The sequence below is a fragment of the Amblyraja radiata genome, chromosome 22 (genome assembly GCF_010909765.2).
Source record: "Amblyraja radiata isolate CabotCenter1 chromosome 22, sAmbRad1.1.pri, whole genome shotgun sequence".
Lineage (NCBI taxonomy): Eukaryota > Metazoa > Chordata > Chondrichthyes > Rajiformes > Rajidae > Amblyraja > Amblyraja radiata.
In genome coordinates, this window is record NC_045977.1 from 39,620,761 (window position 1) to 39,635,706 (window position 14,946).

General features: G+C 41.4%; 1 protein-coding gene across 2 annotated transcripts in view; it reads right to left on the reverse strand.

The window, feature by feature from the left end:
• The window catches only part of sdk1 (sidekick cell adhesion molecule 1), a 577,103-nt gene that overhangs the window by 135,807 nt on the left and 426,350 nt on the right, over window positions 1–14,946 (reverse strand). For both annotated transcript variants that reach the window (XM_033041133.1, XM_033041132.1), the window contains exon 15: window positions 693–840. In XM_033041133.1, the coding sequence (XP_032897024.1) occupies window positions 693–840 (148 nt within the window). The remainder of the gene's footprint in view (window positions 1–692; window positions 841–14,946) is intronic.

The window sequence follows — 14,946 nt, forward strand, 5'->3', positions numbered from 1 at the left end:
GAAAAACGTTACGACTCTTTAGGCGACTTGAGGAGACAACTCACGACCATACAGGTGATACCCCGCGACCATGTGGTGACAGCCTAGTCGCCTGTAGTCGCCGAAAAAAACCGCCTAAGTGGGACAGGCCCTTTAGTGTCGTTAGAGCTGCACTTATCCATGCATTGAAAGAATATTCCTTCAAGGTGGGAGAGAGGGATTTTTTTGCAGTAACAGAACAATATCAATGTACAGGAAGGAACTGCAGATGCTGGGTTATACCGCAGTCTGAAGAAGGGTCTCGACCTGAAACGTCACTCATTCCTTCTCTCCAGAGATGTTGCCTGTCCCGCTGAGTTACTCCAGCACTTTGTGTCTATCTTCAGTATCAATGTACGTCACCTTTGCTTTCATACATTACAATATTTTTGGGCAGCAGTGTTCATCATTATTTATTTGTGTGACTGTTTGTCGACTTTAACTATGTTCCAACCTGAGCCTCTAATTTGCTGTAAGTGTTTAGATAAAAATGTATTAAAATTGTGGAAGATATTTAATCGGATTTACATTTATTTTACTAATACTCACAAGGACCAATGATTTAAGTGAGCAATGCCAAGGAGAGGAAGTGCCCCACGGTGCTGCCACACTCCATGACTATTGATCCTGTGGCACTGTTTCAACTTTGCTTCTTCTCTTGGAAAGGTGCATACCTGTTGGTTTCGATGCTGTACTGTCCTTTCCCCAGTTGATTCACTGCACACATTCGGAACTGGTATGAGCGAGCTGATGTTAATCCATTGACAGTAATGTGCACCACTTCAGGACTAATATTAGATAACTGTATCTTCCATGGAGAATCTACAGGACATAGTAAAAGAAAAACAAAGCTCCAAGGATTAAATAGCGCATCAGTTATGTAAAATACAACTTGTAAAATCAAACTTAAATGTGGAAAATTCAAGTTGAACACATTTGTACCTTTTGATTGTCTTGTGAAATAAAGTTATCTTGCCCACAATTTCACAATTTAATAACCAGTTCTGATTATTAAAAAAACACACCCGTTTTTATTCTTCACTTCTCCAACACTTAACTGAGATCAGGGAAATTAGCAAGATCTGTCACTTTGTATCTTTATTCTACCTTCATTAGTACGGGTGTCAGGGGTTATGGGGAGAAGACAGGAGAACGGTGTTAAGAGGGAACCTTAGAACAGCCACGATTGAATGGTGGAGTAGACTTGATGGGCTGAAAGGCCTAATTCTGCTCCTACCACTTATGAACGTATGAACCTCGCTGTGCAAAATTATTTCTGAACATTAATGCTTGTTGCTGTTAAGCTGCCATTCATTCACATGAATAATCAGAAAGAGATAATCTGACATTGCAGTCATCAATATTATTCACAACAATAATGACTTGTATTTAAATGGTGCCTTTAGCACAATGAAACCTTCCCGTGCGCACATTATCAAGATGAAGTTTGGCACTGACGCCCAAAGAGCAAATGTTAAGTAAAACCAGACAATGCTGGAAACACTCAGACAACATTTCAAGTGGGAGAGAAAGCATTTTCGGTATTTTCTGGTAGATGACCTTTCATCAGAACTGGAAAAAGTTTTAAACAGATATTTAAGTGCGGAAAACAAAAGTTGAGGTGGGTTTATGGATAGAATGAAGGGAGAAGGGGCAAAAAGGGAAGTACTGTGAAAATCTGGGGTTAAATGAAAAGGAACTATAGTTGTTCTGGGAAAGTGGTTGGTAAAGGGACAAGTAAAGGATTTTAATGTTGAAAGGAGAACCAGTATTTGAAATTTCTAATGGAAAACACTGTGAAACTAAACATAGAAACATAGAAAAATATGTGCAGGAGTAGGCCATTCGGCCTTCGAGCCAGCACCACCATTCAATATGATCATGGCTGATCATCTAAAATCAGTACCACATTCCTGCTTTTCCCCCATATCCCTTGATTCCTTTAGCCCTAAGAGTTAAATTTAACTCTCTCTTGAAAACATCCAGTGAATTGGCCTCCACTGCCTTCTGTGGCAGATAATTCCACAGATTCACAACTCTATGGGTGAGAGGATGAGTTTTTCCTCATCTCAGTCCTAAATGGCCTTCCTCTTATTCTTAAACTGTGACCCCTGGTTAAAGACTCCCCCAACATCAAAAACATTTTTCCTGCATCTCGCCTGTCCAATCCTTTAAGAATGTTATATGTTGTTAAAAGATCTCCTCTCATCCTAAATTCCAGTGAATTTAGAAGAGCTGAACATGCTATTATCTGACAATTCTGAGTCCAGAAGCTGGTAAAGTGCCTATTCGGTAGAAAATGCTCATTGGAACAGCAAAGGTGGTTGAAAACAAGGAAGGTGGAGTGGGAGAGGTTGAGAGAATTATGGGCCTGTCCCACTAGGCGATTTTTTAGGCGACTGCCGGCGGCTACGACAATGTAATTCACCGGTCAGCACCGGCGACAACCTACGCCATCCTGTCGACAACCTCTGACAGCACCTACGTCAGGAGAAGACAAGCTACGACAAGCCCACAGTCGCAAACTGTCACCGAAAAGTATTGAACATTTTAAAAAGCAGCGGCGGCCAGAAAAATGCTACGACCTTTTGGGCAACTGAGGAGACTACTCATGACCATACAGGCGACCCGCAGGCGACCACCAAGTTGCCGGCAGTCGCCTAAAAAATCGCCTACGTGGGACAGACGTATAGTGTGGAAATCAGACTCACAGACTGAATGGAGACAAGCTTGCCAATACTGTATTCTAATAATAAAGGACAGGTTGTGGATAGGGGTTGTTATGGGCAGTGAACATTTAATCATTAGAACATCCTCAAGCAGCACAACTAGTAGACGCGAATCATTTCCAAGGTGTTCAGTGAACCATGAATATCTGTTATCTATCAGTAGGTGCTGCAATGCTAGGTGCGTTTCCAATTGTTATTTAACCAATTACAGAATAGCAAGGTGTTACCTGTAGTTGAACTACAGGTTATGCTATGAAATGAGTGAACTCTGAAGCTAAAAGATAGAAAGTAGATTTGTAATGACAAATAAAATCTATCAAATTGATGTTCCTTTTCGCTCTGTTAAGGCTATATTATGATTGATACTATTATTTGCTCCCACTAATTCTTTAGACCAAAATTCATGATTCACCACTTCCCATGTTTTATATTCAGAGCCAAGATATGGGTAATATTGGCAAGGCCATCACTACGACACTCAGACATAACTGCCCTTTAGACTGCACTGGTAAGCTTGTTCTTGAACTGTTGAAATCTGTACAATGAGAAAGTCACAGTGCTATTCGGTAAAGAGTTCCAGTCACACTAAATCAATAGCAAGCAATTCAGAGTCAATGTGTAGGAAAGAACTTTAGATATTGGTTTAAATCGAAGGTTGACACAAAATGCTGGAGTAACTCAGCGGGACAGGCAGCATCTCTGGAGAGAAGGAACGGGTGATGTTTCGGGTCGAGACCCTTCTTCAGACTTTTAGAGAGTCATATAGTTGGCATACTGAGCTTGTCTTATTTGCCTGCATTTGGCCCATAATTTGGCCCTAAACCCTTCCTATCCATATGTCTGGCAAAAATGTCGTTTAACCAACCTTTCCATTTGTATCAAAACTGGCCAGTTCTGATGTCATCCACTTATAATATTAACTCAGTTTCTCACAATACTGACACTGCCTGAACTGCTGGGTATTTCTGACATTCTCTTTTGTTTCATATTTCCAACAACTGCTTTATCAAGTTATTCTCTTTTGAAGCTGCTCTCAATAGTGATTTCACAAGTGGCATCAACATCATTCATCCCTAGATATCATTGGTCTTCTTTACATTTAAATTCCTTTTGTTTTCTGCACTGTTATCCCTCTCTGTAACTTGTTTTCTCCCTTTTTGTGCTGTGATGAAGGCACATTAGCCCAAACCATTAACTCTGTTATTCTCTCTCCACAGATGCTGCTTGCCCTGTTTAGTATCACGGTTTTTATTTCAGATCTCCAGTGCCTATAGCTTCTTTGATTTTCAACATGACAATCTATCACTCAGTGATAGCAATAGCCAAAACAAACAGGTAAACGAAAATCATAGGTGGATCCACATGTTGATGAAGGAGTATCCTCCAAATGGTCTAAATAAATTATAGTATCGTCTTTAACCAGAAAACAGTTAACAGAGCGTTTCCTCTTGTCCTTGAAAGCAATAATAAATGTTAATCTGCTTCAGCCAAGTAAAAATTAAGTGCATGTAAAATCAAGACATCACAACATCAAATAATACTTATTTTACAGAAAATATGGAACCTGAGAAGTAATTTAATTAAGATCACCATATGTCAGGAAAAGAGACATCCATACTAAGTGGGAATGAGAGAAGAAGCGACTGTAAACAGCATTTGATTGAACCGAAAAAATATGACCATGAGATGGGAAGTAGTTTTAGATTAATGAAGCACACTGGCATGTGGAGCCTCTAAGCATGAAACGGGCAAGTATGAAGAACTAGTGTAGTTTCAGCAATGCAATTACTATAGGTGACTTTCTAAAAGATAATCTGAACAATTTTAAACTATAAAAAAACTTTAAGAGGAAGTTTTGAAAAATGTCTTCAATGTGATTCGAAGTAGATAATTTTGATTACATAATTCGGGAGATGGATTCTGAAGAAGGGTCTCGACCAGAAACGTCACCCATTCCTTCTCTCCAGAGATGCTGCCTGTCTCGCTGAATTACTCCAGTTTTTTGTGTCTATCATGTTTGTAAAATCTGTAAGTCCACAAATAGTGGAAATTCACAATGAATGGAATGAAAATTTACAGTGAAAATGATATTATTAGTGACAGAATGTCAGATTAATGTCTTCTTCACTGATAATAAGAGTGTGATTTGTTCAGTTCCCCCAGGAAATCAGGATATTCTACGCAAGGAAGTATTATTTTTCGTTAAAAGGAGAAAGCAAACTAGAGAAGATTTAATTAAAGTATCAGTGCAGGGTTCATAGCTTAATGTCCAGTTAGTTCAGCTTTGAAAGTCTATGAAACTAGTGAAAGCTGAGCTGATTTATTTAGTTCTGATTCAGTGTTAATGTGAATGAGGTATTACAATATTTGTAAGCTAATAACAAAACACGCAAGTTATTTTTCCTTGCTGAAGTTCATTAGGAAGATGTCACTTTGAATAATGTCCACAGTTTGAGACATCTTATTACTGCAAAAAACTGATGGAAGAGATAGAGAACAGTGGAAATAAGTAGGCAGCTTCTGAGTGTCAAAATGCTGAGTTATAGAGTGATGAAATTGGGTCTTTTGCCAAAGGTGATAAATTGAAAAGAACATGATCAAAGTGGTTAATATGCCGTGTGGGATTGATTGCATTTATGCAGGTTGTATTTGTATTTTGATTCTAATTATAAATGCAACATTATATTCCTCAAGCAATTCTGGAGAGTAAGCAAATATTTCCCAACAGCAGCAGGAATGGAGGAGATATGTGTACAGGTGCACAACCTTTTATCCGAAGATCCAAATAACGAAAACCTCCGAATAGCGGCCATTTTTTCGGTCCTTGAAGAAAGGTCCTTGAAAACGTTCACCGAGGGCGGCCCGCAGAGGTGACAGCGGAACCTCCGGTCGGTCCTCGAAGAAAGGGGAACTAAATCCCCATTCATAAAAGAGAAGGTGAGGGTATATTGCGCGGGAGGGTTAATAATTGACAATATGCTGCTGCCTGCCCGCTAAGTTAAAAAGTTCCCACGGTAGACTCACGATACACAAGTGTTTCGTGAGTCTTGCGTGGGAACTTTTTAACTCAGCGGGGCAGGCAGCAGCAGATTGTCGCTCGCTTCAGTTTCACCCCACCTACACCCCTCTGCTTCCCGGCCATGTGTGTGACCCCTTCCCTTCCCTCTCCAGCTCCCCGCCCATTGCACCGGCGCGGGGGCTTTGCACTGTCACCGGAGACGTCAGGACCAACGGGACACCGACCCCCAGGCCCACTGCAAGCACGGAGATCCCAGAGACCCACAGCCAACAGCAGCCCAGCCCAGCCCCGCTCCAACTACAGAGGGACCTGGGTTGCGGATGACGGGGCGCAGCTCGGGGCGTCGTAGGGGCCCATCGGGGAGCGGGTTCCTGTTGGTCTTGACGTCTCCGGCCACCTGCCATCCTCCGGGAACTGTGCAGCCCTTGCAGGAGAGTGGGGTTGTTTGCAGTTGCAGAGGGAGGGGGCAAGGGCGGTACAGTTTCCAGTCTCAGCTCCAGTCCAGGGGGGTGGCCGGAGACGTCAGGACCAACGGGACACCGACCCCCAGGCCCACTGCAAGCACGGAGATCCCAGAGACCCACAGCCAGCAGCAACTCCAGCCCAGCCCCGCTCCAACTCCAGAGGAACACGTAGGGGCAGAAGCTGATGGTGTGCAAGGTACGTCTTGTTCTTGAGGTGGCGGATGAGAGGGCGCAGCTCGGGCTGTGGGCAAACTGCCACTTGTCGCCGTAGCGGCCCATCGGGGAGCGGATTCCTCTGGAGTTGGAGGGGGAGGGGGGTATTGTGCTGTTTGATCGCCCCCTGCTATCCCAGGGACAGGGAGACACAGCGGCTTTTTAGACTGGTGGGCAATCACTTCCAAAGTTCTGCCCACACAGTCAGTACACCTCTCCTACACTGCATTTCATACAAACATTTATTTTGCAAGAAAAAACTACATTGAAGGCTCAAACTCGCGACCGAGTTTACTGCCGGGATCAAGGCGCAAACTCGCGACCTTGCGGATATGAGCCGAGCACTCTACCACTGAGCCAGCCATTAAAATCTACGCTAAAAAATTTCCATTCCGAAGACCGACAAATTCTGAATTACGAAAAGTGTCTGGTCCCAAGGCTTTCGGATAAAAGGTTGTGCACCTGTATTAAGAAAGTCAAAGGTTATGTTATACAAATTCAGTAGAAAATGACTTGATAGCTAGTCTGTTAAAATGGCATTGGTGGCTGCAGAGGCAAATCTACAGTACTCTCCATAATGTTTGGGACAAAGACCTATCATTGATTTATTTGGCTCTGTACTCCACAATTTGAGATTTGTAATAGAAAAAATTACATGTGGTTAAAGTGCACATTGTCAGATTTTAATAAAGGCCATTTTTATAAATTTTGGTTTCACCATGTAGAAAATCACACGCTGTAAGATTTTTTTCTATTACATTATGGAAGGCACTGTAGAACATTAAAAAGTCTGAAGAAGGGTCTCGACCTGAAACGTCACCCATTCCTTCTCTCCAGAGATGCTGCCTGTCCCGCTGAGTTACTCCAGCATTTTACGCCTACCTTCGATAAAAAAGTACAGCACAGGAACAGGCTCACAGACAGCTGTGGAGGCCAGTTCAATGGATATTTTTAATTGACAGATTTTTGATTAGTAAGGGTGTCAGGGGTTATGGGGCGCAGGCAGGAGAATGGTGCTGCGAGGGATAGATCAGCCATGATTAAATGGCAGAATAGGCTTGATGGGCCGAATGGCCTTATTCTGCTCCTAGAACTCATAAACTTTTGCTCACAATGTCTGTTCCCAACTTCTCAGCTAATGAAGTACTCTGTAGCTACAAACAATTTAAGACCCAAATCAAATTCAGATCTGGAATGGTAAGTGTCCAGTAACATTCATGCTACAAAACAGCCAGGCAAAGATGATCCCCAACAAAGAGTGTAACTAACTATTGTTCACACTCAATAGCATCATCATTGCTGAATCTCCCTTTATCAATACCCTGATCAGAACCTAATCAGCCACATTGAGGTTGAATGAACAGGCCAAAGGCTGGGCCTTCTGTCATGAATGACTCATCTCCTGACTCACCAAAGTCCCTCCACTGTTTCACATGAAAGGTCAAGAATGTGAAGGAAAACTCTTCACTTTCCTAGAGAGTGTAGCTCCACAAATCGCTACATGGATGTACATGGATAGGGAAGGTCTAGAGGGATCTGGGCCAAATGTGGGCAAATGGGATCAGCTTAGATGGTTTATCTAGGTCAACATGGACAGGTTGGGCTGAAGGGCTTGCTTCAATTACTCTATCATAAAGCTGGTGTCTTATTCACTTGAGTCCAATACATTCACAGTTGTTTCTTTTAAACACAAAGACAAAATTACACTTATTTACTGGCACCAGATGAAATATGACTGTCATAGGTAATGGGTGATCAAAAATTGATTTCTTGGTAAATCAATGCAGCCTGCTACAAGTTGTTACTTGAGGGAATTAAATATAAACCCTTTTAAACGTTGAAATAAGATGGGCTGGCAGTTGAGAAAAGTACCATTATTGGATGACATCTGATATGAAAACCCATTAACAATTTGAAACTTTGGTTCGATCAGATATCTTCACATTTATCAAACAAATATAAAAAACAGACCAAGAAAAAAATATCAATGCACATTTGACCACAAGCAGCTTAAAAAGTGAGTATGGCATTTGACACTAGGGAGGAGATTAAATGAAACAGATACAAATTATTTTCTGAACGGATGAACAGTGCAGAGACCATAAATTCTTCATAAAGCGACACAATAAATGTTTCAGGATGAGAAGGAGGATTTGATTAAAACTAGCCGACAGATTTTTATTGTTGAATGGAAGTAAATGAAATCTTGAGTTTCGTTATCTGGTTTTAGTGTTTTTAGTTTAATTTAAAGATACAGCGTGGAAACAGGCCCTTCGGCCCACGCTGACCACCGATCACCCGTACACTAGTTCTATCCCACACATTAGCGACGCAAGTCAAGAGTGTTTTATTCTCACGTCCCAGTTAGAACAATTACATTCTTACTTGCAGCAGCACAACAGAATATGTAAACATAGTACTCTGTAAACAATTGAGTCTGAAGAAGGGTTTCGGCCCGAAACGTCGCCTATTTCCTTCGCTCCATAGATGCTGCTGCACCCGCTGAGTTTCCCCAGCAATTTTGTGTACCCACTCTGTAAACAATGTTATGAACGAGAAAACAAAACGGTGTATATTTATATATGAATATATAACTATATAAATATATATGTGTGGGTGTGTGCGTATAATATATATACCCACACACACACACACAATTTCCCTCATGGGATTAATAAAGTTCTATCGTATAGTATTGTGTATATCGGAAGGAACTGCAGATGCTGGTTTAAACTGAAGATAGACACAAAAAGCTGGAGTAACTCAACAGGTCAGACTGAATCTCTGGACAAAAGGAAAATATTACGTTTTGGGTTGGGTCTGAAATAGGTTCCTGCACACCTTTGGAATGTGGAAGGAAACAAGAGCACCCGGAGAAAACCCATGCGATCAAAGGGAAAAGGATCAAACTCCATACAGACAGCACCCATATTCAGGATCAATTCCAGGTCTCTGGCACTTTTAGGGAGAAACTTTATGGCCAATGTGCTGCTCCATAATCTTGAACTGAATTAAAACATACAGTAGCTGTAAAGGGGGACATAGCGTCACTTGGAGATTTAAGACTGAAAATGGATATTTTCATTTTTTTAGTAACCAAAGTTATCAACTTATAATTTTTTGTGTGTTGGAAAACAAAATATAGTGGCACAGCTGGTAGACTTGCTGTCACACATGCCAGATATCTGTGTTCGATCCTGTCCTCGGGCACAGTCAGTGTTGAATTTGCACATTCTCCCTGCAAGCGTGTGGGTTTCCTCCCACATCCCAAAGACGCATTGGCTTAGTAGGTTAACTGGTCTCTGTAAAATTGGGTGAAGAAAGTGGAATAACAGAACTTGTGTGAATGGGTAGACAAAATGCTGGAGAAACTCAGCGGGTGAGGCAGCATCTATGGAGCGAAGAAAATAAGTGACGTTTCAGGTCGAGACCCTTCTTCAGATTGAAGTCGGGGTAGGGAACACGGAAAAGAAAGGAAGAGGCAGAGACAGTATGCTGTGGGAGAGCTGGGAATGGGAGGGGAAGGAGGGAGAAAGCAAGGACTACCTGAAATTAGAGAAGCCAATGTTCATACCGCTGGGGTGTAAACTACTCAAGCAAATATGAGGTGCTGCTCCTCCAATATGCAGTGGGCCTCACTCTGGCCATGGAGGAGGCCCAGGACCGAAAGGTCGGATTCGGAATGGGAGGGGGAGTTGAAGTGTTGAGCCACCGGGAAATCAGGTTGGTTATTGCGAACTGAGTGGAGGTATTGTGCGAAGCGATCACCAAGCCTGCGCTTGGTCTCACCGAGGTTGATCATACACTGAATAATCCAACCACGTCTTTGTTTGGAAGTGGAAAGAAATAATAGAAATTGCATTCATTGCAAGGTGTAAAAAGAATTGAGATACTGTATTATAATTTTGTTGCATGTCATTATGGTATATATCATGTCTTGATTGGTAAATATGTTTAGTTTGTGGCTTTATTTGAAGCAGAAATAATATGTAAATGCTTCATTGAGCATAATTCCGACTGGTAACTACGCACTTCGTCCGAGCATATTATCGCACGTGTCATGCAAGCCGTCTTAAATCACTACTTAAACTGTCATTTGGCAACCTAAAAAGCTGCCAAGGTTGCCCGGCTGACAACAGCGAAAAAAAGTTAAGTGAGAGCCCTGCAAGGTGTATAATATTTTTGACACTGTCATAGGCCTTTTTTACATATGCTGTCACAATGCATTGTAGTCTCTAAACAACCCTCGCCCTTGCCAATTTTCCTTGCCCTCCGTTTCAGGATAATGGTGTTTTAAGCCGATAACTCAACACTAGCACTGGCAATAAATAAATAAATAAAAAGCGCAACTTTCCAGCCCCTTAGCTCATTGGCCAACACTACACTTGGCTGCAAATCGGTATCAATCTAGTGGACCATCTTCCTCTAGTCGTGGGGGTGGGAATTGGGAGGGGCCTCACAAGTAGAACAGCCTAGGGCCTCTCTTCATCTAAATCCGGTCCTGAGGCTCTGCCTAAATCTTTCTCCTGGGGAACTCCCCACCCTAACTTTGTTCATCAGATTCTCTAACCTTTACCTATTTCAAATATACCATTCATCCTAACCTTGTCTCCCTTTCATACAGATATTCTCAATCCAATGTCTCCCATTGTTTGAAGAAGGAATCTTTCTGCTAATTTTCCTCTTGTTCCATGGAGAGTCTCACTTTAATATTGCTGTTTCACACATCCTCCTCCCCTAACTTTCCCTACTTCATGTGGATATTTTCCCCCTTCCCCCTTGATCCACCAATTCACTCCAACCACCACCTAGTTACCTTTGAACCCTGTTTTACAAAGTAGTCCCAACTTCCACCCAGTTTCCAACACAGGGAAAATATCCTCCTGTTCTATTCACAAAATAAGTCAAATAGGTAACTTACCACTTTATCAAGGGTAATCGGTGATATCAAAATAACCACACATTTCAACCCAGTCCATGGACACATAACAGATGCGGCAAATTGAGAGGGGAGGGACTATATATGGCCATTTCAATTATGACAAATTATTAGCCCCTTTGAAATTAAGTGACATTGTTAATTGAATTGAACCAACTCCTTGTTCCATTGAGTTTCCCCTTCTCTAAAATTCCAGACCACCCCTGAAAGCCCAGAACTACCCTCTTCCTGAAAAATCACATCTCTGCTGGTTTAATAAAAGCATAAGTGTAAACACAATTCAAAGCAAATAGCTCCAATACAAAGACCCACAGCATTGTGCTTGACGTTCAATGGCCACATCCCGTGAAGGAATGACAAATCGTTCTTCAGAAAATCCATAGCACATTTCTTTCGAAATGCATGCCGGCTGTGCTGTGCACCTGCCCTTTCTCAGTGCATTTGAGTGAGATTTCCCCTCATCCCCTCGATGCTAATTTTGCAATCCTATCAATAATAGTCAATGGATTGGCAGTTTAGAGCGATCAAACAAGATCAACTGTGTAAGGTCTTTGTCAAACACTACAAACTAAATGAGATTTTGAACTCTGCTCATTCAGTATAATCTTTTTCAAATATTTATCTAGTTGACACCAGAAGTTGGACTGATTTCCCTCAACACATGGCAAACACACTATATTGAAATGGGACAGGAGAGCACTACATTACAAGGTGTGGACACTTTGTATGAAACCTCTAAAACTTAGCTATGATGTAACATTGTAGTCGAATCTCTGGACAACGTCCTACATTTATAGGCCTGGAGTATGCACTTAACAGCTGGTAAATTGCCTTGGGGACAAAATGTACACTCTGGATAATTGCACTTACATCCAGACATGCAAAACATAGATGCAACACGCTTGCAAGATTTTGTTATTGCATTGGGCTTTGTGAAGGGGTTGTCCCACTGCGGCAACCTAATCCGCGACTTCAGAAGAGTTTGCCCTCGACTTATACTCGCAGCATGGTCGACACGAGGTCCTAGGAGGCCTTTGTAACTCTCCTGCATGCTCGAGAGTAGTCCCCGCGTACTCGAGGCCTCAGCCAGGTCGCGGCGTATTTTTCAACATGCTGAAAAATGCCAGCGAGTAAAAAAAGGTTTTGTAGGTTTAGTTGAGGTACGTCGTAGTAGGTCGGCATGTTATTCGTAGGTAATCGAGGGTAGTCGAGGGTAGTCGAAGGTAGTCTTCAACATAGTCGAAGGAGGTCGAAATGATAGTCGAAGGAGGTCTTCAACCTGACACTTTTTCAAACTCTCCTAAACTCGCCAATTAGGTCGCCACAGTGGGACAGGCCCTTTAGTACTTGTGAGACCTGCTTCATAAAGTGGACATTCCAGAGCAAGTCCGAACACAGAGTTAAGAACTTAACTCTGGTTGATCACCCTTAAGTTAATCACAACCTGGCTCTCCCTTGTTCTCCACACCAAGTCCTTTCCTTCTTGATTCCAGACAGCTAAGCTTCTGTTATTTCCATTCTAGGTCCAAAGTGGGTGATCTCTACTTACTGAGACCAAACCTAGTTGTCACAACTTTTCCCATTCATTTAGTCTGTTAAGAGTTCTTCATAATTTGAATACATGGCCTTTGATTAATCATCTATGTCATTCAGAAATACAGCAAACAGTTGCAGCTCCAGCACAGAACTTTGTGGAATAGCTATATTCTGCCAATTTGAGTAAGTGCCCATTACGTCTACACTCTGCATTCTGGTGAACAGCTAGTTTTTTTGGCAGGTCAATATTTTGCCTTGAATTCCAAGAATTACAACCTTAGTTAGCTTACAGAGTTTTATGAAGGACTTAATCAAATGTTTTTATGGAGGTCCACATAAATAAGATCTGTTTGGCATTCCATTGAACTACTTTAGTCAGCTCTTCAATAAATTCAGTTGAGTTTGTCAGGCATAATGCATCTTGCACAAAACCAAGGTAGTTCTCTCGGCTTAACTACTGATTGAAAAACATAAACTGAATACCCCAGCTATGCTTGGATGTTGGAAAACATGCATCTTCAATGGTTGCTCGTGTGATATATAAAACACGCACGTGCGCTGGATAATTTTCAAGGATCCCATAAATAAGGAGGAAATAGAAATATTACAGAAACAGAACTACCTAAAATCCATCTGACTTTGTAAATAGTTTTGTGCTTTGCATAAGGACACCAGTAAAATAAAAACATTGGTGTAAAATATTACTGAATCCCACAAGAAAGGCAGTAGTGCAAACATTACCTGAGCACTCCAGTTTTTGCAGTAGGAGGTAGCATGCCCATCAACACTACTTTACTGCAACTTGTGCATATCGATTTAAACATGTAACATGTCCTCCTGCATTGTTTGCGCAACCCTAAGATCTTAATATCAATATATTCTGAAAGCCGAAGGAATTTGTTCTGATTATATGTGTCTAAAAAAAATCAATGTGTTCTGGTTATTCCCATGGCAATAAAAGTGCTGCCTACTGTAATAAAAAGTTGAGAACTCCCCTGATGATTCAGTGAGCTTATGATTGTATGCCTGAGTCATAAAGGCTCTGAATATACCAGGTTTGGTCTGTGTTAGCTGGTATCAGCGGGTTAATGATAACAGTGCGGTAATCAATCTTGGCTCTCAAGATTAGGGAGGAGAAAATTACCCATGGCTTCTTTCCTTACTCACCATACAGTTGGAGAACTAAGCCCTGTAACAAATCAGTGTTCCCCAGAGCAGGGCTAAGCGGGTTACCAGCCTAATTAAAATCTAAGCAGTTACTTTTAATTTTTGTATTTGAAATTTGAGCAGCTAATTTGTTTCAGCATTTCACTTTTAACATTTTTGCTAAAATCGTTCATGGACGTCTGGTATAAAACGGGATTAGGTTTGGCTGTGAAGTCCTTGAAGTTGAATAGTCTGCTAACCCTTGCTATCTGAATTCAACTGATTAATGGCAGCTACAAAAGCAAACAGCATTAGGCATTTATGATAGTTTTCAAGCCAAATAATTAATAGTTTTCAGAAGCAGAGGAGGAGGGTGGGAAGGTGGAATGTAATCAGTTGTAAAAGGGAAGAACAGGACAATGAAATTGGAAAAACTCATTGAAAACTATCATCTTGATCTTTACTCTTTTTGGACCATAATGTGACCTATATCTGTGGTTTTGTTGGGGTCAAATCTGAGGATCTGTTGCAAATAATATATAACTATCCTATCACAATGACACTGTGAGAGGGCTGCAGCAAAGATTGCATTATGTATTTTTCAACTCCAATAGGTTTAAAGAGAGTTGAAAATAATTATGAGTAATTCCTATTTGATTTATGAAGCATAATAGTGTTAATTAATGAACACAGCTGACATTACAGAATCGCTGAAGCACCTAGGGCTAATGATTATCTGTATAGATACGTTCCCTCTCTTGCAAGTCATCAACCACGACAAATCTTTAAGCTAATCCCTCTTGTGCGGCCAATATATCATCACAACATAGGGAGAGGCAGGTAAATGTCAAGCTGTAAATAGTTAATTCTTTTAATGATTTG